This window comes from Procambarus clarkii, chromosome 43 (assembly GCF_040958095.1).
Source record: "Procambarus clarkii isolate CNS0578487 chromosome 43, FALCON_Pclarkii_2.0, whole genome shotgun sequence".
Taxonomy (NCBI): Eukaryota; Metazoa; Arthropoda; class Malacostraca; order Decapoda; family Cambaridae; genus Procambarus; species Procambarus clarkii.
Window position 1 is genome coordinate 3,930,515 of NC_091192.1, and position 21,816 is coordinate 3,952,330.

General features: G+C 51.2%; 1 protein-coding gene across 6 annotated transcripts in view; it reads left to right on the top strand.

The window, feature by feature from the left end:
- The window catches only part of LOC123755711 (tRNA (guanine(10)-N2)-methyltransferase homolog), a 306,814-nt gene that overhangs the window by 94,366 nt on the left and 190,632 nt on the right, over positions 1-21,816 (top strand). For all 6 annotated transcript variants that reach the window (XM_045738445.2, XM_045738446.2, XM_045738447.2 and 3 more), the window contains one exon: positions 11,408-11,564. In XM_045738445.2, the coding sequence (XP_045594401.2) occupies positions 11,408-11,564 (157 nt within the window). The remainder of the gene's footprint in view (positions 1-11,407; positions 11,565-21,816) is intronic.

Consider the following 21,816-nt stretch of genomic DNA (forward strand, 5'->3'; position numbering starts at 1 on the left):
ATTTATTTTTCAGGGGTTTATTGTTTTATAATTCAGTGGGTGTATTATATATTGTGAGCCTGGGAGGCAGGCAGGCAGGCAGGCAGGTAGGCAGGCAGGCTGGCAGGCAGGCAGGCTGGCAGGCAGGCAGGCTGGCAGGCAGGCAGGGAGGGAGGTAGGCAGGCAGGCAGGGAGGGAGGTAGGCAGGCAGGCAGGCAGGGAGGCAGGCAGGCAGGCAGGCAGGCAGGTAGGCAGGCAGGCTGGCAGGCAGGCAGGCTGGCAGGCAGGCAGGCTGGCAGGCAGGCAGGGAGGGAGGTAGGCAGGCAGGCAGGGAGGGAGGTAGGCAGGCAGGCAGGCAGGGAGGCAGGCAGGCAGGCAGGCAGGCAGGTAGGCAGGCAGGCTGGCAGGCAGGCAGGCTGGCAGGCAGGCAGGCTGGCAGGCAGGCAGGGAGGGAGGTAGGCAGGCAGGCAGGGAGGGAGGTAGGCAGGCAGGCAGGCAGGGAGGGAGGTAGGTAGGCAGGCAGGCAGGCAGAGCTTGGGAGGGAGGGAGGAAGGGAGGGAGGGAGGCAGGCAGAGCTTGGGAGGGAGGGAGGGAGGCAGGCAGAGCTTGGGAGGGAGGGAGGCAGGCAGGCAGAGCTTGGGAGGGAGGGAGGGAGGGAGGCAGGCAGAGCTTGGGAGGGAGGGAGGGAGGGAGGCAGGCAGAGCTTGGGAGGGAGGGAGGGAGGCAGGCAGGCAGAGCTTGGGAGGGAGGCAGGCAGAGCTTGGGAAGGAGGGAGGGAGGCAGGCAGGAAGAGCTTGGGAGGGAGGCGGGCAGGCAGAGCTTGGGAGGGAGGCAGGCAGGCAGGCAGAGCTTGGGAGGGAGGGAGGGAGGCAGGCAGAGGCTGGGGAGGGGGCCAGGGAGGGAGGCTGGGAGGGAGGGAGGCAGGCAGGGAGGGAGGCAGGCAGGCAGGCAGAGGCTGGGAGGGAGCCAGGCAGGCAGGCAGAGGCTGGGAGGGAGCCAGGGAGGGAGGCAGGCAGGCAGGCAGGCAGGCAGGCAGGCAGAGGCTGGGAGGGAGGGAGGCAGGCAGGCAGGCAGGCAGAGGCTGGGAGGGAGGCAGGCAGAGGCTGGGAGGGAGCCAGGGAGGGAGGCAGGCAGGCAGAGGCTGGGAGGGAGGCAGGCAGGCAGGCAGAGGCTGGGAGGGAGGCAGGCAGAGGCTGGGAGGGAGCCAGGGAGGGAGGCAGGCAGGCAGAGGCTGGGAGGGAGGCAGGCAGGCAGGCAGAGGCTGGGAGGGAGAGGAAGGGAGGCAGGCAGGTAGAGGCTGGGAGGGCGCCAGGGAGGGAGGCAGGCAGGCAGAGGCTGGGAGGGAGGCAGGCAGGCAGGCAGAGGCTGGGAGGGAGGCAGGCAGGCAGGCAGAGGCTGGGAGGGAGGCAGGCAGAGGCTGGGAGGGAGCCAGGGAGGGAGGCAGGCAGGCAGAGGCTGGGAGGGAGGCAGGCAGGCAGGCAGAGGCTGGGAGGGAGAGGAAGGGAGGCAGGCAGGTAGAGGCTGGGAGGGCGCCAGGGAGGGAGGGAGGCAGGCAGGCAGAGGCTGGGAGGGGAGCCAGGGAGGGAGGCAGGCAGAGGCTGGGAGGGAGGCTGGGAGGGAGCCAGGGAGGGAGGCTGGGGGGGAGCCTGGGAGGGAGGCTGGGAGGGAGCCAGGGAGGGAGGCAGGCAGGCAGAGGCTGGGAGGGAGCCAGGGAGGGAGGCAGGCAGGCAGAGGCTGGGAGGGAGCCAGGGAGGGAGGCAGGCAGGCAGAGGCTGGGAGGGAGCCTGGGAGGGAGGCAGGCAGGCAGAGGCTGGGAGGGAGCCAGGGAGGGAGGCTGGGAGGGAGGCAGGCAGGCAGAGGCTGGGAGGGAGCCTGGTGTCACGGGGGGTGGGCCGGGGCTCTGCTAGCACTCAGCTGCTAGGGGTTCAAAAGGCCGAGTACTCAGCCCCTCCGATTCCCGGGATTCACCGGAGTCTCCTTGGTCACACAGGAGAGGACCAACAATGCCCACCTCCGCAGGTCTTTGCTTCCACCACAAAGGGGTGCTCCTGATTCACCCTGGAAGCCCTTCAGTCAAACACGGGGAAACTGCTGTTAACAGTTCCGGCCTAGACCCGTGGAGGAGTGAAGGAAGACTCAGGCTTACCTTATAACCATAACCTCCCTGAGTCCTGCCTGCCAGACAAAAAGGTTGCAGGAAGTCCTTTCCCGCCTGTCTTCTCTATCTTCTTCTAAACGAGGTCGCCAGCTGGGTTATTATATCTGCACCCCAGCGATGCAGTTCAGTGGGTGTATTATATATTGTTTGTTGCCAGAAGGTTGCTACTCCCATAGATCTGCTATTAGACTGTCGGCCCAGGGTACTCTCCCAGGAAGGTCTGTGTGGCTTTACCTCTCTCTAGCCACTGCGTTACTAGTTGCCACCATTTAGGCACTGATACTGATCGGATGGCTAAGGGTACACTTTTATATAAGTCTGTGCTGTTTTTTTACCACTCTCCAGGCAATAAGAACCTCTATAGAGAACGTAGTGTTCCCTAGGTGGTACTATAATAGCCTTCGTGTATGCTCATAGAGAAATATTATAATGGAGGCACACTTAAACACAATGATAAAATGTGTGAATTTACTGATGCAAATTACATGAACACACATACAATCACAAGTAATACATGAATATGAAAATAAGGATAATAAGTCTGGAGATCTTCAGCAACTCTTCTTTCACGACCTCCAACCACTCCTTCACCTGGGCAGATAAGACAGGAGTCCCACACTCTCTCACAGAAGGGCCTCTTCACCTGCCGTCCACACACACTGTCCTCTCCAACAGTTCTGGACACAAACTGCCCTGCAGCCTATTCTACTACTAAAGTATTAATGTCATATTGCCACATACATAGGTAAATATTGTGGCCTAACTAGCCTACTCACACAAGGGGTAATGGGAGGGAAAATGATCTACCTTACATTCCTGGCTCACGACGCCTGTCCCTCGATGATGTGAGGTTCCCACGTTTCCTGAGTCGATCCTTGACGATCCAGGAACATTCCACAGGTCCTCAGGTGTCGTGGAGCCTTCGCATCATTGCCGTTCCAATCCCTGAAATTTAGCTACCCCAATCCTGGTTCATCGATGGGCACTGAGCTGATCACTATTTTCCCACACTCGCCCCTTCCACAAGGCGTTGCTCCTTGTCCTAGGAACGGTGTTGTCCTTCCAAAACCCTCAGTAGATGTGACCCGGTCACAGCTAGGCCTGCCCGCCACACCTTTCCAGGCCCTCAACGTCCAGCGTCGTTGCCGAATATTTTCCAAGTTTGGCACTCTTTTGCTCAATAAACTTGGTTCCTTTTTGCTTCCCAGAAGCGCAGGGTCTCCAATATGTAAGATGGGCTGCGATGGTTAGCTCTAATCCACTGAGAAAGGCTTGTAGAGCCTCAAATCCTTGAGAGCTGACCGAGGTGCGTCCTCTCGCCTTCACGGTCAGGTCAACTCTGACGTTGGCGCCGCCCGGGGCACTCGGTGACGTCACGGCGGGCCCTGATTGGTCGCCCGCGACCTAAGTCGGCCAATCCGCGATCCGCTAGTGTCCCTTCCAAAACATCATATCTGCAGTAGGGGATACTCTTTCATTTTATATCAGGGTGCCAATTTCCCCTTACTTACAACTTATAATGTAACTTTCTCCCTTAACTGGCAGCCGGTCTGGTCGCCACATATATCAATAGACTCCCTGCACCTCAGAGAATCAGTAGGGAGAGCTGATATGACTCTTAAAGCAGGCAAACAAAAGAAATAGGAGAGGGCACCGTAACATACCCCTCCCCTTAAAGTAAGAGGCATATCGGATGAGCAGCACTCAAGAGGGCAACCTATACTCTTGCTCCCTCTGTTCCTGAAGTGTCACTCCTCCAGTTGGTGACGTGGCTCGTACCACCTTGCCAGTCACTTGCCTCATTATATCTCCACTTCGCATAGGACCGAGTGTGATGGGTGTTCCCTGAACACCTACGAGAAATCCTCTCTCCGTGGCTACGAGTGTACTCCAACGGCTCGTTACCACTGTAAGATTCAGTGCATGCAGCGCCTAACCGCGTCGTGCACTCCGAGATAGTCTTGTTTTTCTACTGCGTCCTACAGGTACTCCATGTTTCCTCTCATGAGCTCCTCTTTGCCAATCATCTCTCTTCTCGGTTCTTCTTCTCCCATAGGTGCGTTGTCTCCTCACAGTGGCCCTTGTCACCTGTACTCCATCCAGCAGCTCCCTCTCTTCCACACTAGGCTTATGCGATGGCCCAATGCCCCTCTGGTTAGGCTGGCGCCTACCCTGGGTGTACCATTTCCTTGCTTTCTTCGTATTGCCTTTCCTATACCATTCGCTCCTTCGTTCCCGACGAACATTTTCACTCCTCCATGAGATTCTCTTCCCTGTAGACGTCTTCTTCGGTTCGTGGTTGGGCTCATCCACCTCCCTGTGGCTCACCTCACCACAGTGGTTCATCTTGCACCTACCACTATTCATCTGGCCGGCATAGGGTGCACCGCGTCGTGGCTCCTCCACTCTGCCCCTCACTGCCGTTCGCTCATCCACTGAGCTCACTTTATTCACGTTTCTGTGTGGAGGGAGTGCGGTCTGCAGCCTCTTCACCGCCCCAGGTGTTTGTACAGCTGCTCCTCGCCACTCCTCCACACGCATCATCAGGCTTAGTCTGAGGTCCTCGTCGGGGTTTTCCACGACCTCCGACGACCTCTCTGCACTCTCGCCCTCGTTGTCGTCGTCTCTGGCGACGTTTTCCCTGGCGAAATCGGCTTCCTCACTACCATCTGGAACGACCGATACCTCACCTGGCAGGGTTGTACCGCTGCTTGCAACATAGGCACTCCTGGCCCAATCGGGTTGTATCCTGCCTCCTCTGAGGTCATTACCCAGCACCATCTGTACATGCTCTAGGGGTAACTTAGGGGCTACAGCTACTATAGCTTTCTCGACTTCGCAGTCGGCAATCAGCTGTACTTCGTGAAGTGGCAACCTGTATTTCTCCCCCACACTGCGTATCCTCACCACTCCCACAGGTGAATCATTAAATTCCTTGGGGAGAATACTCCTGGTTACCATACTTATGTCAGCACCCGTATCTCGAAGAACGGCAACCTCCACTGGGTCTGACTTTCCAAACTTCACGTTGGCCCCGAAAACGAAGGGATGTTCACCCAACTTCATTTCCCAACCATTCACGTTAGGTCCACTATAATATGGGGTGTGAACAAACACTCTCTCCTCTTCCAACATTAGTCCTATATTCCTTTGGTGCTCCTCACACTCGCGGGCATAATGTCCTCTCACACCACAGTTGAAGCATCGGCTGCCTCCCCTGGGCGGCCACTCGCCAGTCCCCCTGGCGGTACCACTTGCAGACGTTCCCTGGGTCCTCCTTGGACTCCCTGTCGTCGTGTCCGGGACTGCAGCACTTGCTCCCGAGCTAGGTCCACTGCTCACAGCTTGGGGCTTCCTCCCCGCGTCCCTTGAGCTCTTGAACCGGGTTACCTCATTGGGTACACTACTCTTGGGAGAGTCCCCACCCGTCCTCGCTCCTCCTGAACTCCTAAAGTTCCCTCCCGACCTGGGGTAAGGCGAGTGTCTGGGTGGCCCCTCCCTCCTGAGATGTAGTGCCTCCTCCAGCATGTCGGCTCGGTCCGCTGCAGCCTTCAGGTCCTTAATACCTGCTTCTCTCACCCTTACTCGCAACTCAAGATGGAGCCCCGACATAAACTTCTCCATCACTATCAGTCGTTTGATATCATCCGCCGACTCCGCTTCCTCCGCCTTCAACTATCGTAGGAATTTCAGTTTCATATCCCTGGCGGTCTCGGCGTAAGTCTTTCCCGACGCTCTCTCATACACTCTCTGAACCGCTTCCGGTACACCTCCGGAGTCAGCCGGAATAAGTGGAGCACTGCATTCTTAATCACGTCGTAACTAGTACACTCCTCTAGGTCCAGCATGTTGTAGGCTTCCCGGGCCTCACCAGTCAATCTGCCCTGGACCAGAGCAGCTCAATCATCTTCCGGCCACTCCTTTAGAGTTGCTATCCGTTCAAAGTGTTCGAAGAACGCCTCAGCTTCTTGTGGTTCGAACGTAGGTAAGTCACGTTCCCTTACCTTGAGGTCATCCCGCCGTGCAGGTAGTGAGGGCAGACCACACTCAACGCGACGCAATTCGACTTCTTTCTTTGCCTTTATCTCCTCCAGTCGCAGTTGTCTCTCTCCTTCTTCTCGCTGCAGCCGAGCTTCTCACTCCTCTCGCTGCAGCTCAGCTGCACGTTCCTCTCGCTGCAGCTGGAGCCACGCTTCTCTCTCCTCTCGTCGCAGCTGGGCTTTCAGTTGCATCTTCATTATTTCCAGTTGCAGGCTCCTCTTACTACAGCTGGACCTTCCACTGCTCCCATATTCACTGTGAATTCTCTTCACACTGGTAGGCGCTTGGGGTGGCTCTAGTCAGGACAGTTCACCTTGCGACGGCTCTCCTCGGGACAGCTCCTCTTGAGATGGCTCCTCTCCCGTCGCCTCCTCTCAAGCTGTGAGCTGTGCCATGATCTCTATCCTTCGCTCCGCTACCTTAGTCGTCCTCAACCTGATCCCAAAGTGGTTTGCCACTTGTTGGAGCTGGGCCTTGGTACACTCTTCCAAAATTCTCTCGTCCCTTGTGTCAATAAATTTCTTTGCTTTGTCCTCCTCCATCTCTATATCATCGAGCATACACGACAGCACAGACAAGTTACTAGGCACTAATTTCACCGTTTCAGTCCCTTAGCTGGTTGAGCAACAGTACCACTGAATTCACTGGCCATACTGTATTAGTACCCTGGCAACACTTGTCTTGAAATTTGGGCCACACTGTAGCTTGATCCACGCTTCCTGGCGAAGTTCCCAGTTCTTGGCTACCGGGGATCGAATCCTGGCAAGGTCGCCAGTTCTTGTCACGGGGGGTTGGGCCAGGGCTCTGCTACCACTCAGCTGCTAGGGGCTCAAAAGGCCGAGTACTCAGCCCCTCCAATTCCCGGGATTCACCGGAGTCTCCTTGGTCACACAGGAGAGGACCAACAATGCCCACCTCCGCAGGTCTTTGCTTCCACCACAAAGGGGTGCTCCTGATTCACCCTGGAAGCCCTTCAGTCAAACACGGGGAAACTGCTGTTAACAGTTCCGGCCTAGACCCGTGGAGGAGTGAAGGAAGACTCAGGCTTACCTTATAACCATAACCTCCCTGAGTCCTGCCTGCCAGACAAAAAGGTTGCAGGAAGTCCTTTCCCGCCTGTCTTCTCTATCTTCTTCTAAACGAGGTCGCCAGCTTGGTTATTATATCTGCACCCCAGCGATGCAGTTCAGTGGGTGTATTATATATTGTTTGTTGCCAGAAGGTTGCTACTCCCATAGATCTGCTATTGGACTGTCGGCCCAGGGTACTCTCCCAGGAAGGTCCGTGTGGCTTTACCTCTCTCTAGCCACTACGTTACTAGTTGCCACCATTCAGGCACTGATACTGATCGGATGGCTAAGGGTACACTTTTATATAAGTCTGTGCTGTTTTTTTACCACTCTCCAGGCAATAAGAACCTCTATAGAGAACGTAGTGTTCCCTAGGTGGTACTATAATAGCCTTCGTGTATGCTCATAGAGAAATATTATAATGGAGGCACACTTAAACACAGTGATAAAATGTGTGAATTTACTGATGCAAATTACATGAACACACATACAATCACAAGTAATACATGAATATGAAAATAAGGATAATAAGTCTGGAGATCGTCAGCCTCTTCTTCCACGACCTCCAACCACTCCTTCAACTGGGCAGAAAGACAGGAGTCCCACACTCTCTCACAGGAGGGCCTCTTCACCACGTCGGCACCTCTTCTTCACTGTCCTGCCATCCATACACACTGTCCCCTCTGACAGTCCTGGACACAAGCTGCCTTGCAGCCTATTCTACTACTAAAGAATTAATGTCCTATTGCCACATACATAAGTAAATATTGTGGCCTAACTAGCCTACTCACACAAGGGGTAATGGGAGGGAAAATGATCTACCTCTACATTCCTGGTTCACGACGCCTGTCCCTCGATGGTGTGAGGTTCCCACGCTTCCTGAGTCGATCCTTGACGATCCAGGAACATTCCACAGGTCCTTAGGTGTCGTGAAGCCTTCACGTCGTCGCCGTTCCAATCCCTGAGATTCAGCTACCCCAATCCTGGTTCATCGATGGGCACTGAGCTGATCACTATTTTCCCACACTCGCCCCTTCCACAAGGCGTTGCTCCTTGTCCTAGGAACAGTGTCGTCCTTCCAAAACCCTCAGTGGATGTGACCCGTTCACAGCTAGGCCTGCCCGCCACACCTTTCCAGGCCCTCAACGTCCAGCATCGCTGCCCAGCGTCGTCGCCGAATATTTTCCAAGTTTGGCACTCTTTTGCTCAATAAACTTGGTTCCTTTTTGCTTCCCAGAAGCGCGGGGTCTCCAATATGTAAGATGGGCTGCGATGGTTAGCTCTAATCCACTGAGAAAGGCTTGTAGAGCCTCAAATCCTTGAGAGCTGACCAAGGTGCGTCCTCTCGCCTTCACGGTCAGGTCAACTCTGACGTTGGCGCCGCCCGGGGCACTCGGTGACGTCACGGCGGGCCCTAATTGGTCGCCCGCGACCTAAGTCGGCCAATCCGCGATCGGCTAGTGTCCCTTCCAAAACGTCATATCTGCAGTAGGGGATACTCTTTCATTTTATATCAGGGTGCCAATTTCCCCTTACTTACAACTTATAATGTAACTTTCTCCCTTAACTGGCAGCCGGTCTGGTCGCCACATATATCAATAAACTCCCTGCACCTCAGAGAATCAGTAGGGAGAGCTGATATGACTCTTAAAGCAGGCAAACAAAAGAAATAGGAGAGGGCACCGTAACACTGGGAAGGAGAGGATGGAGATGGATTGACGAATGGATTGATGGAAGGAATAATGGAAGGATGGAGGGAGGGATGGAAGGATGGAGGGAGGGATGGAGGGAGGGATGGAAGGATGGATGATTTGAGGGAGGGAGGGAGCGATGGAGGTATGGGTGTTGAGTTGAGCAGTGTGTGTGTGTATGGGCTGTAGGGGTGTGGGGGGGGGGGAGGTGTGTCGGTGGTGGTGAAGGGACCAACTCGCTGATAACCCTAACTGTTAACTTTTTTTTTAACTTGATTTGTTTCTTAAGTTCTGTATGGATGGAGGGAGAAAGGGGATGGGTGGAGAGAGGGAGGGGGAGAGGGAGGGAGGAAGGGATAGATGGAGAGAGGAAGGGATGGAGAGAGGGAGGAAGAGAAGGAGGGGGAGGGATGGAGAGAGGGAGGGAGGGGGGAGAGGGATGGAGGGAGGGAGGTAGGGGGGGAGAGGGATGGAGAGAGGGAGGGAGGGAGGGAGGGAGTGAGGGAGGGAGAGAGAGAGGGAGGGAGGGAGCAAGGAAGGGGGGGGGGAGAAGGATGGAGGGAGGGAGACAAGGGGGGAGAGGGAGGGAGGGATGGAGAAAGGGAGGGAGGGATGGAGAGAGGGAGGGAGGGAGGGAGGGATGGAGGGTGGGAGAGAGGGATGGGGAGAGGGAGGGATGGAGAGAAGGAGGGAGGGATGGAGAAAGGGAGGGAGGGATGATAGGAGGGAGAGAGGGAGGGAGGGAGGGATGGATGGATGGAGAGAGGGAGGGAGGGAATGAAGGGAGGGAGGGATGGAAAGAGGGAGGGATAATAAGAGATATAAAAAAAACTTATTTTAGAACTGATTTATTAAGTTTATTATTTCGAGGCCGTAGTCACTGAACTGTGGCGACGAAATTGAACGAAACACGCATGGTGCTGTGTGTACAAGGATTAGATCCGTCCACTCACGCTGGAGTTGTTCCAATAACATACAGTAATTTCTCAAATAGCAGATGTCTATCATATTACAGTATATTTTCGGTTTTATTTAGTTTAGTTTAATTAGGATAGTAAAAAGCTATTAAAACACTGGCTTTAGAAATTATTTATTAATATGAAACTTTCAAAAGTCATGGGTCACTGAACTATGACAACATAGACGAAAGTAAGTGAAACCTCACTGTAAAGTGAGGTTTACAGTACAGTATTCTCTTATCTGTCCACCCTCACTCATCTTGTTTCATCACAGAAAATGTCTATAAGGAGATTTTACCACATGTAGCTAGGTAATCATGCTTCATCCTTTAAATTAATGTACAAAGATATGTGTGCCACAAATCAGTGAACGAAAATCATGGAAACTCAGTCGTTCACTTGCGTGGATCACTCTGGCTGGTGTTTGGCAAATATGCTCGTTGTGTGGACCATTCTGGCTGGTGTTTGGTTCATATGGTTCACTTGTGTGGTCCACTTGTGTGATCCAACTTGTCTTATGAAGGAATTATTAATTGTAACCTGTGATAGAATGAGAAAGTTTTCCACCACTCTGTGAACTCTGTCCCAAAATTGTAAGCTTGTGGACCACTTGTGTGGACCACTTGTGTGGTCCAACTTGTCATATGAGAGAATTAATAATTGTAATCTGTGATAGAATGGGAAAGTTTTCCACCAGTCTGTGAACTCTGGACATCGTAAGCAAATCCGAACATCCCCCGCTTCGGCAAACCATTGTTCGTCGAACCGGGTGAGTAAATCCGGCCTGAAAAGTGTGCGAACTAGCCAGAGATTCGTTGAATCGGGGTACGTTGAATCGAGGTTGTACTGTACTTACTTATTTCCATCCTTCCTTTCCCTCCTTCACTACCTGCCTGCTTTCGGATAACTTAAGTTGGCAAATCAAGTGGGTGTCTACAAACTTTTTGGAAATGATCACTTTTGGACTCCCCTGGTGAAAAAGTACGTTAATCTGGAAAATGTGCTAATCCGGCTGGGGTTCATCCCATATAGTCCAGATTAGCAGGTTTATACAGTATTAAGTTATTCATATATGCCACCACTGAGAATGGCACCCAAAAAGTCAGCGAGTCAAAACAAACCACAGGTGGCTGCTTCCAAGACCTGCATACTTGAAAACGGCCATAGAACTTCCCAAACTGTGTAAAGAAATGATCGAAAATGTTATAAAATTAGCACACTTGTATTGTTCCCTTGTTTGGTGGGAGGAAGGGAGGCAGGCCATGGTTTACCGGCTGCTCCATCATCAGTTCGACAAATGATGTAAGAATCTGACCCCCCTGGGGAAGAGAGTGTGTCAGGGAGCTACTGGGACTCGCCCAGAAATTGGCATTTCATTACATTTGATAGTGGGTTTTTCATTTTTCACGTTGCATGTTATTTATAGGATGTAGCATTGCCGTGATAAGTCAGTTTAAAAATAAGTAAATATCTTGGCATCTGAAGAGTTTATACAGTTACACATTGCAGGGGTCAAGGAATAACTGAGGCTGAACTTCACTCAAGTGTCAGATCTCTTCCAGAGAACTTGATTAAGCAGCATCTAGTTCGTGAGAAGACATTTAAAGTGCGTGTGGAAACATTCAATAAGACTCTCAACATTTCAGAAAAACTAAAAAAAATAGAGGTATGATTTTACTTATATAGTAATAAATTTTAATTACAGAATATTGATTCCCTTAACAGATAAATGCTATTAATTATTTCTGTGCAGAGCCCCTTCAGCTCCTCAGAGCTATACCAGTCTAATGTGCATATATTAGATCATGACCACAGTAAATCGATGGAGTTCTATGCCTACTGGAGACCAGAGCCAGAACCTGGCCCTCAAGAGAGGCATGAGGAGCAATGGCCTATAGACACCCCCATGTAGTTGGAATCAGTCTATATCTGCCATCTACTAGGTCAGGCACCCAGAAAGGTAGGAATTCCAAAACAAACTACAGCTGGTCAAAAATTGCAAACCGAAGCCGAACTAGCAAGTAGAATGTTACGGCCCTCTCGGGACGCAACGGGGTCCTTACTCTGATGTTGTTAGAGGAAGATATAATGTATCCGTTCCCGAGCCAGTAGTGGCTATCAAGGGATGAGATCCGTGACGCAAGTAACTTAAAGGGAGTAGGGAAAGAAAGCTAAGAACTTAATATTATATAATGTCCGTCACCAATAAATAATATATAAAACGGTTACACAAAGGGGGGGGGGGTATTAACACTATACAAGGGGATTAATCCATAATCGTTGTCTTCTGCTGAAGACTCTGGTGCCACACCACTTGGTGCTGAGTCCTTGGTGCTTCTTCGTGGCCTCAAGACGTGTCCTCTGAGAATGCCGAGCCTACCCGGGCCACAGGTCAGCCAAAACACAGGTCCACTGGGGGCACCGTCGTGGAGGCCGTCAACCACACGTCCAGCTGGTCTGCTGGCAGGTACTGAGCCACCAAGGCTGGTACGGCCACTCCACGAACGATATAAGGGGTACGCCCTAGACAGGAGTCTCGTGTGACATCACAAATCACCCTCCTGTCTTCAGTACCCCAGTGGATGATCGTCTCCAACAGTCGGTCCCGGGTAAATCCTCTTACTGCCACTCCACTGGCAGGCTAACACATCACAGTGTTCTTCCGGGGGGACGACTTCACAACAGCTGCAGCAACGTTCAAGGTATGGAGACTGGCTGCCTCGGGTAGACTGACTCCACTTCCATCACAGTGGTCCCAGGTCGGCTCTGTAAGCAGACACGTCATCAATAACCGGGACACTAATACACCTCACTTACGGGCTCGGGCACAAACACCTGACGTATCCAGCCCATAGATGGCGCTGTCGTCGGAGCACCACCTCACCAGAGGTCAGGAGCGGCGGTGTTGAGCGCGGAACCAGACTGGAAACTGGTCCTCGAGGCCAGTACACGCTGTCCTCACCAGGTGTCGTCGTCCGTTTGGCGGGGGTTTCGGGAGCTGACCCACAGATGGCGTGGTTGTCACTGCTCCAGGCTCGGACGCTGGATCCGGGTTCGTAACATAGAACTCCCCAATCAAAAACAACCAAACAAGCGTGATGCAGCCACAGCTGCTGTGCAGCCATCTGCACAGCTCCCCCCTCCCTGGGAGGGGGACAGGGGGTCCTAGACTTCCACGCCGTGGAGGTCTGGGAACAACACAGACGAGCGGTGTTGTTCGTCTATGTCAATGGTGTGCGAGCCAGGTGTAATACAAGAGTACTGGGGCTGCATGCACCTAGGGCCACCTTCCCTAGGTGCCCTCTGAGTACTGCCCCTGCAGCTTATGGTTATCTTCCACTGAGCCATTCGGGAACTACCTCTGTGAGGTTCTATCGCTGCTTGGTGATTGCTTGTCCTTGGGATTCTTACTGCTGATTTGGCCTTGGGTAGCAGGTAGTTTCGTTGCTGGCTGGTGCACAAGGTACTGTGCAGTTGTCTGATATACACATAGCGACCGTTTTTTTACCCTAGAGACTTTGTACTTTTATGGAGTTTTTCTTTTGTTTTTGTATTGTTTTGCCTGGTGGGGGGGGTCTGCCTGGTGTGGCTGTCAATGATAGCTTTGACCCAGAGTCCTGTGAGTGGTGTTCCTTGCTTGTACTCCAATACACCCATACAAAGTGTTATTTGACAGAGAGTGCTGGGAAGACGGGACACCACGAGTGTAGCTCTCATCCTGTAACTACACTTAGGTAATTACCCAGTTCACTGATTGATGTTTGGGTGCAGGCAGCTTCAGAATTGCATGCGAAGTTTAGGCAGCTTCAGAATTGTATGCGAGATTTAAGCAGCTGCAATGTGTGAGGTTTGTTGCCTTTCCAGATGCCCCACAGCTGCCTCGCTTTGTTTATAGGGACCCGGACTTGGGGTTGTTAGTTGCCTCGAATTTTGTTTTGTCCACGCCCCCCTAGTCCTTTCCCTGCTGTGGTTCATCTTGCTTCCATCCCCCATTCTCCTGGCTCCCAAACATCTGAATGTGGGAGTCGGGGCAGGGTATGCTTGGTGATGAGACTCGGGCAGCTTCGGGGATTACCCCTTCCAGATCGGTGGCAAAAGCATTCAAGCCTGTTCCTCCTACCGGGACTTTTGGGTCGTGCCAGCAGGCCCCTTCATCCATGCTTTTCTGGTGGACTCTGCTTTTTCTCCTGAGGCAGAAGGTTTGGAGGATGGCTTGGCCCCGGGTCCTGATGTGGAGGATCCCGGGGCTAGGAAGGAGTTGACTTGGTGGGTTTGGGCCATATTTGACCCCACTTGGGGTGTTGGTACCCTTGGTACGGGGTTTGTTGTTACAGGGGGAGGAGTTTTCCTATCCCTGTTTGATATGAGTTTGAGTCCTCCCTGGATTCGGTTCTGGGTTCCCTTGGGTTCTTTGGATCTCTCCCAGGGTTTTCGGCTTCCTGCATCCCACCGAGGGAGGTGTGGAAGGCCCTTGCAGCTTACATCCTGCGATACCCGGATTACGCCTCGATAATGGATCCTTCTTTTGAGTTTGGCTTCGCTTTTCCTTACTGGGTGTGTTACAAGGTGTCGGAGTCTTCCTGGCTGGCAGACTGCTCTTTCTTTTGGTTGGGGGCTTGGCATTCGTTCTGTCGGACCTGCGTGCTTGAATGGCAGGAGTTGACTATGGTCGTTCAGGTTTACCTGGGGGGCGAGTTTGAGCACCTCAGTGTGTACTTGTTCATCCTTGTACTACCTTGTGATATTGGCCAGGTGAAGCTTCACATGCAGGTTTCCTCCTTTTCGGCATCCCTGGTGTCCTAGGATTTGCAGGCCCGTGGGCATTTTGCTTTGGTCTTGTGCTTCTTTTCCCTGCTGGAGCTGTCTTCGGACTGGCTTGGGGAAAATGTGGAGGAGCTGGGTTCCAGGCCGGTTTCCGGTGTTCTTGCTTCAGCAGCTCGGGTGTCGGCTGGCTTGTTGAAGTTGTACAGCCCGATTCTGTAGGAGGTGTGTCTGTTCTTTGCTTCTTGCCTCGCATGCCGACAAGTGGTGCTTGTCCACTCTTTGGAATCTGCCTTGACACTGGCTCTTAGATTTTCATCCCCTTTTTGTCCGTTGCTGTTTCCAAAGTTTGTGGTGGTGCATTTTCTGCTGGCAGCTTCGTCTAGTTGCCGGCCTATGTCGGACTTGTTGGGTCTCCAGGGAAAGGGAGCCGTGGTAGTCCTGCCCAGAAGGGTCGTGCCAGGTCTCGGGGTTCCCTCAGTCGTCATAAGCCAGTAGTGCTAGAGCCGGTCCCTCCTGTGGAGCCATTGGGGTCTGGTTGGCGCAGTAATCACTCCGAGCGTTGGTTGAGCTCTCGTAGGGGTCGTCGGCCCTTTTGTGGTTCGCCCTGTTGACGGAGCAATAAGGGGGAGGCTTGTGCTGTTAGTTCTCGCCTGTTCCTATAAATTAAGGGCATTTCAGGTCGTTTCCTCCGGACTGTGATGGTATTGGGTTGTTCCTCCTCCTTCGGAGGGATTGGGGCTGGTAGGGTGGGCCTCTTTCCCTGCACTGTCAGATCACCTGGGAGTGGGTTCGCTTGGGCGAACAATCCATCTCCATTCGGACTGCTCCCCTGTGGTTCAGATGAACCGCGGGGGTTCGATGCCATCCTTAGCTCTTTGGGGCTGGTTGCTTCGGGTGACTCATCTGCTTAGTTCTTGGGATTTGGCCCGCCAGGCGGTTCACGTTCAGGGGTTGTCAAACGTCATGGTGGTCTGCCTATCTCGGTTCATTCCCCGTTTCCATGGAATAGATAGTCGACACCGACATGTTCTGTTGGCTCTACCAGACGTACGGGCGCCCGGAGGTGGACCTCTTCACATCGGTGTGGTCACGGCATCTTCCAATGTACAGTACATGGCACCCTTCCCCAACTGCGAGGCCGTTGGGGTCGATGCCTTTTGGCTGGACTGGTCGAGGTGGGGTTACCTGTACCTCTGTCCACCAGTTTGGTTGTTGCTCCGGGTCCTGGCTCGCTTGGATACTTACCAGGGAAGAGTAGTCCTGTTGGCCCCTTGATGGCCGGCCCAGCCTTGATTTCAGGCGCGGCTTGCTCAATGTCCGAACCTGAGGAGCTTCCCGCGGCTCCGCCCCTGTCAGCAGATCGGTACAGTACCATACGTGACTGATTCGATCTTCTCTTCTGCTTTTTGTGTATTGTCTTTTTGACGCGGGTTTATCACCACTTGTATGGTGATCAGGTGGCTTAGTTGATGGTGTCCCACTTGCAAGTTTCGTCTCTACGGCAGTATGAAATTTCCTTGCGGTCCTTTTGGCACTTTTTATCTCTTCGTAGGTTGCCTTCGATATCTGATCGGGTTGTTTTGTCTTTCTCTCTTGGTTGTTTCAGGACCAAGAAATCATCTTGTGATTTCATCTGTTTGTCATCTTATGCCAAATACTGTCGCCTCATTTCGTGCAGTGCTGGAGGAGCCGCTTCAGCTTGCGTTCGGGGTCAATGTCACTTCTGCTCCGTTCCACAAGCTCTCTCAGGCGTTGTTTCACCTCCGGCCTCCTCTTGCGCCACCTGAGTCGTCCTGGTCATTGGACCGGGTGCTCTCTTTTCTCTTTTCTCTTCGGTTTGTGGTGGGCCCCCTTGGTTCACGACTGCTTTTCTAAAGCGCTTTTTCTTGTTGGCATTGACCTCTGGGGGTCGGGTCAGGGAGCTTCATGCTCTCCTGCGGCGCAGGGGTTTCTGCTCTTTTGGTCCTGGTGGTTGTTTTGTTCATTTGCAGCCATCTTCTTTTCTGGGGAAGAATGAATCTGCTGCTTTCCGATCGGGTCTTTGGGTTGTTGATGCTTGATTGGTTCGGCCTGGGATGCATCGTGTTTTGCGTCTGGTTGCAGCTCTTTGCTGTTATTTGCACACCATGGCCTCAGTGGCATGACGCACTTTGGGTGGACCCGGTTTCCCTTCCCTGTTAAAAAACAAAAAAATATTTTTTCTTCTAAACCTGTTAATTTGTGTTCACTGATCATGGGAAAAATAATAAAAAAATCGTAAGTGGCATATATTGCCCGCTATAGGGTGGGGAATTCTGGCAAAAAACAGGCGCTGACTCAGCGTGCATCCCAGGCGGTCTGGTGCTCGCCAGCTGTCAGACAGGAGTGGCCACAAAGAGATAATTACCTAATTATTTCAATGTCTCTGATTGACTTTTCTTAGTTTTTTGCTGTAATTTTGTTCAATAGTGTGTAGCGTGATATATTTATATAATAAAATGAGTGAATCATCGCTGTACTCAAAAATATGGTGTGCATATTGTTGATTCAATTATTATGTTCATCAAACAGTGAACAAATACTTTGCCGGTTATTACACTATATACACAGGTTATATATAAGTATCTGCATGTTTTGTTCACCATAACGAACCACTAAGTTGGTATTATGAGTCAAAAAGTAACGACGAGTGACCGCCACACACCAGCCAGCCACTCGCTGCCACTCACTCCCTCAACACCTCACTCGCCCACATTCTCCTCCCACCATACTGTTTTTGCTTTTATATACAGATGTTATATATAAGTATTTACATGTTTTGTTCACCATAACTGTACATCTAAGCTTGTATGGTGAGTAAAGGCACAAAGATGTAGCTATTCACACAGTCAGCTGGTGGCGGCCGACCTCAAGGCTAGACACACTAATATTTCTCCTCCAACAATACTGTTTGTGGTGTTATTATGATATGTACACACATTATATATAAGTATCTACCTGTTTTATTCACCATACTTGTACAAGTAAGCTGGTATGGTGCCCAAAGACCATAGTGGTCACCTGTAAACAACATGACAAGTCATGCAGACGACGCACCTCACTCACCAAAATGGCGGCTCCCAACCTACTCCTATTGCTGTTATTACACTATATACACACTTTATATATAAGTATCTACATTTGTGTTCACCATATCAAACCACTAAGCTGGTATGGTGAGTGCAGTCAATAAAAGGTGGCCACACACAGTCAGAAGACATCGCCACCACCCTCCCTCCCACAGCATTACTCCTCCCTCCATGGAGCACAGCGCTAAATATCACCACAATCCTGCTATTATCAGAACCCTGGTCAGTTTTATCACAGTCAGGGGTCTTCTGTAATAATATCATCGCTACATAATAGCATGAACAAGTATATTATGGCATTTTTAGACGATGCTGTGGTCACAAGTTGAACAGCAGTACTGTGAGCTCATGCTGCGTGCGTCAGGCTTGGTAGCTCACTCAATACTGAGGCCCCTCACACCCGGGAATTTGGCCCACGATTTTTTTTTTTAAATGGCGTCTGTTTACAAGAACCCTGATGAAGGTTTGGTGAACCCTGTGTATCCATGGGCTGTTTAACCCTTACACTGCTCAGGGGTCCTTGGGACATTTACACCCCTGTGCGCAAGAAAAAAAAAAATTCAAAAATTTTTTTTCGTCTTCTAAACATGTTAATTTGTGTCCCCTGAGCACGGAAAAAATAAAAAAAAAATCGTGACATATTTTGGGCGCAATTGACCGAGGAAGTCTGGCAAAAAGTGGGCGTTGACAGAGCGGTCGTCAGACCCGGTCAGCGTCACCCGCATTGACAGATGGGAGTTGCCACAAAGATATTATTACCTAATTGTTTCAATGTCTCCGATTGATTTTTTCTAAATTTTTTTGCAGTAATATTATTCAATAATGTGTATTGAAATATATTTATATAATAAAAGTGGTTAATAATCGCTATACTCAAAAGTATGATGTGCATATTAGTGATTCAATTATTATGTTTATAAAACTATAAACAAATAGTTTTGCTGCTATTACACTCTATACACAGGTTATATATAAGTATTGGCATGTTTTGGTCACCATAACGAACCACTAAGTTGGTATTGAGAGTCGAAAAGCAACGAGGAGTTACCGCCACACACCAGCCAGCCACTCGCTGCCACTCCCTCAACACACGCACTAAACTTTCTCCCCCAACAATACCATTTGTGGTGTTATTACACTATATACAGACGTTACATATAAGTATGTGTATATTTTGTTCACAACTGTACAGCTAAGCTGATATAGTTAGTTCAGGCACTAAGAGTCGTCGCTATACACAGATGGCGGCTGGCGGCTCCCTCACTCTTTCAAGGTCACACGCACTAAACTTTCTCCCCCAACAATACCTTTTGCAGTGTTATTACCCTATATACACATATTATATATAAATATCTACATGTTTTATGCACCGTAACTGTACACCTAAGCTTGTAGTGTGCCCAAAGAGCATAGTAGCCACCCTCTAAACAGCTAGACAAATCGTGCAGACGATGTCACCTCCGTCACCCATATGGCTCCTCCCAGCATAATCCTTTTGCTGTTATTACACTAATGCACACATTATATATAAGTATCTACATTCGTGTTCACCATAGAGAACCACTGAGCGGGTATGGTGAATGCAAACAATAACAGGTGGCCACACAGTCAGTAAACGATGCTGTCTCCCTCCGTCTCTCAGCATCACTCCTCCCACAGCGCTAATTATTACAACAATCCTGCTATTATCACAACCCTGGTTATTTATATCACAGTCATTGGTCATCTGTAATATTATCATCGCTAAATAATAACAATTATATATTTATTTTGACATTTTTCGGCGATGCTGTGGTCACAAGCTGAACATCAATGCTGTTGGCTCATGCTGCGTGCACCGGCCTTGGTTGCTCCAACAGTACTGTGCCTCTCACACCTGAGAATATTGCCCATGATTTTTTTTAAAATGGCATCTGTTTACAAGAGCCCTGAGGAAGCTACTGTGAACCCCGTGTAGCCGCAGGCCATTTGAATCAGGCCTGGCACCCTATGGCGTATATATACGCCATGCGCACCATGGGACATTTTACTCAGGGCGTATATATACGCTATGCGCAGTTTAAGGGTTAAATCTTGCGTAGTACTCCAAAACATCATATGATGCCGAGTGCAAGTTACTGCAAGTCACTCAACGCATCATATGATGTCTTGCACAACTAAAGGGTTAAACTGCGCAACATGTCATATGACATGTTGAGTAACTTGCTATAAATTGTGCGTCACGTCATATGACGTGATGAGTACCGCGCAAGATTTGAATGGCCAGCGGGGTACAGGGGGCCCCCATACGCTGCTCAGGGGCTATAGTAAACAGCCGCCATTTTGTAAAAGAATCCAGCTCACACTACCAACGCGTGGGAGGCCCCAGTTACCCAGCGGTCACCATGGCGATCGCACAGCCGAACGCCTCCTGGACACCACGCAATCACTTACCCAAGAGCAAATAACTAGTGAATTATTTTCTGATGGTGAGGAAAGTGATTTTGATGACTCTGACAATGATAAGGACTACACACAATTGACCGATGATAGTAGCACAGACAGTGAATCTCGCCCAGTGTCTACTCCAATTCACCCATGACCACACAGTTCCTGTGCTTATTTAGAGTATAAGGATATTTTGGGCAACGAGTCAGAGCAAGGTGACTCATTTTCTGGTTTTAGCGAAGTGGATTCAGAGCATAGTGTTACCGAGCCTGGTGCCAGTACCAGTGGTGTTACTGGGGAGAATTTGTCGCATCAGCAGCGTCTCGCCCAGCCAAGCGCCACCGCATGGCACCACATGAGGAACCAAGACCCTCATGTCCACGTGCTTTCACCTCACGTTCACATAGCGGCCGTACTTTGCGTAGACGGGCTTCAGCTCCTGGTCCACAGTGTGCAACGCTTCCTCACCGTCTTGCCCCTGTTGCGTCTCACAGGACACCAGGTGTCCGACCCATCATGAACCCAGTGTTGCAGCATGCTGCTACACCCAGGCTCACTCACATGGAGGCCTTTCAAGCACACAGACTAAAACATTTGCCATCAGCTGGAAAGTGTGCAATAGGCCAACGTGATTGCTTAGTTTGTAAAACAACAAAAAGGAGAGATCAGAAACGTAAACTGGTGCAAACATGGTTAAGTGTGTGCCTGACCGGAGCCTTACCCGGTCAGAAATCTCTGATTTCTTCAGAACAGCGATCAACGTTGCACCACTGGACGTCATCGTCGATGATGAAGGACCCCCTCAACTGCTGTTCAGCAGTGCCGAGGCCGTACAACGTCTATTTGACTCCATCATCCTCACTGCTCTCGAGGAGGCGCACATGTTCCTCACCCCACCACGACACTACCTCGCAGCCAGGACTGTTTTTGTAAGAAGAGTGAGCTCCCTCATCTCCGAAAAAGCTACCACTGATGTTGCCACCAGCATAACCGAAGATAACCCTTCCTTAACTGCAGTCAATGTAAAATTCATCCCTGTGCAGGACAGCCACCTCTCCACCATGAAGGTAACCTTCACCTCGCCTGAGGAAGCTACCTCTGCTACCACCAACGGCTTCCGGTGCTTCGGCCTCGCTTGCACACCACGACAAATCAGTAAAGAACATTACTACCAGCTATGACAATGCTTTAAGTGCTATAGTTATGAGCACTTTACAAAACAAGGCCCATCTCAGGACCAACGGTGCAGCAAGTGCGCTGAGAATCATCACTTCAACGATGCACCAACGTCTTCCTCCAATGCCTTCTCTGCCAAGGTCACCATACTGCTGTCTCTGCTGAGTGCCCTCGAAGACGTGAAGAAATACAGGAGATGACCGACGTCAGGCAAGCTAACTCAACTCGACGAGAACCGTCAACATTCAACGTGCAAGCCGCCAACTTTCCTCCGTTTTTGGGTGGGGGCGGAACTTCTGCTCAGACTGCATCCTATTGGGGCCCTGGCTCTCAGTTCGCCAACCAATCATCGACGCAGCTGCCACAGCAACAATCTCACTCTGGTCATTCAACAAGCCAGCCTTCACCACACCAGATGCTGCTTCCCAACAGGAATCACAGTGC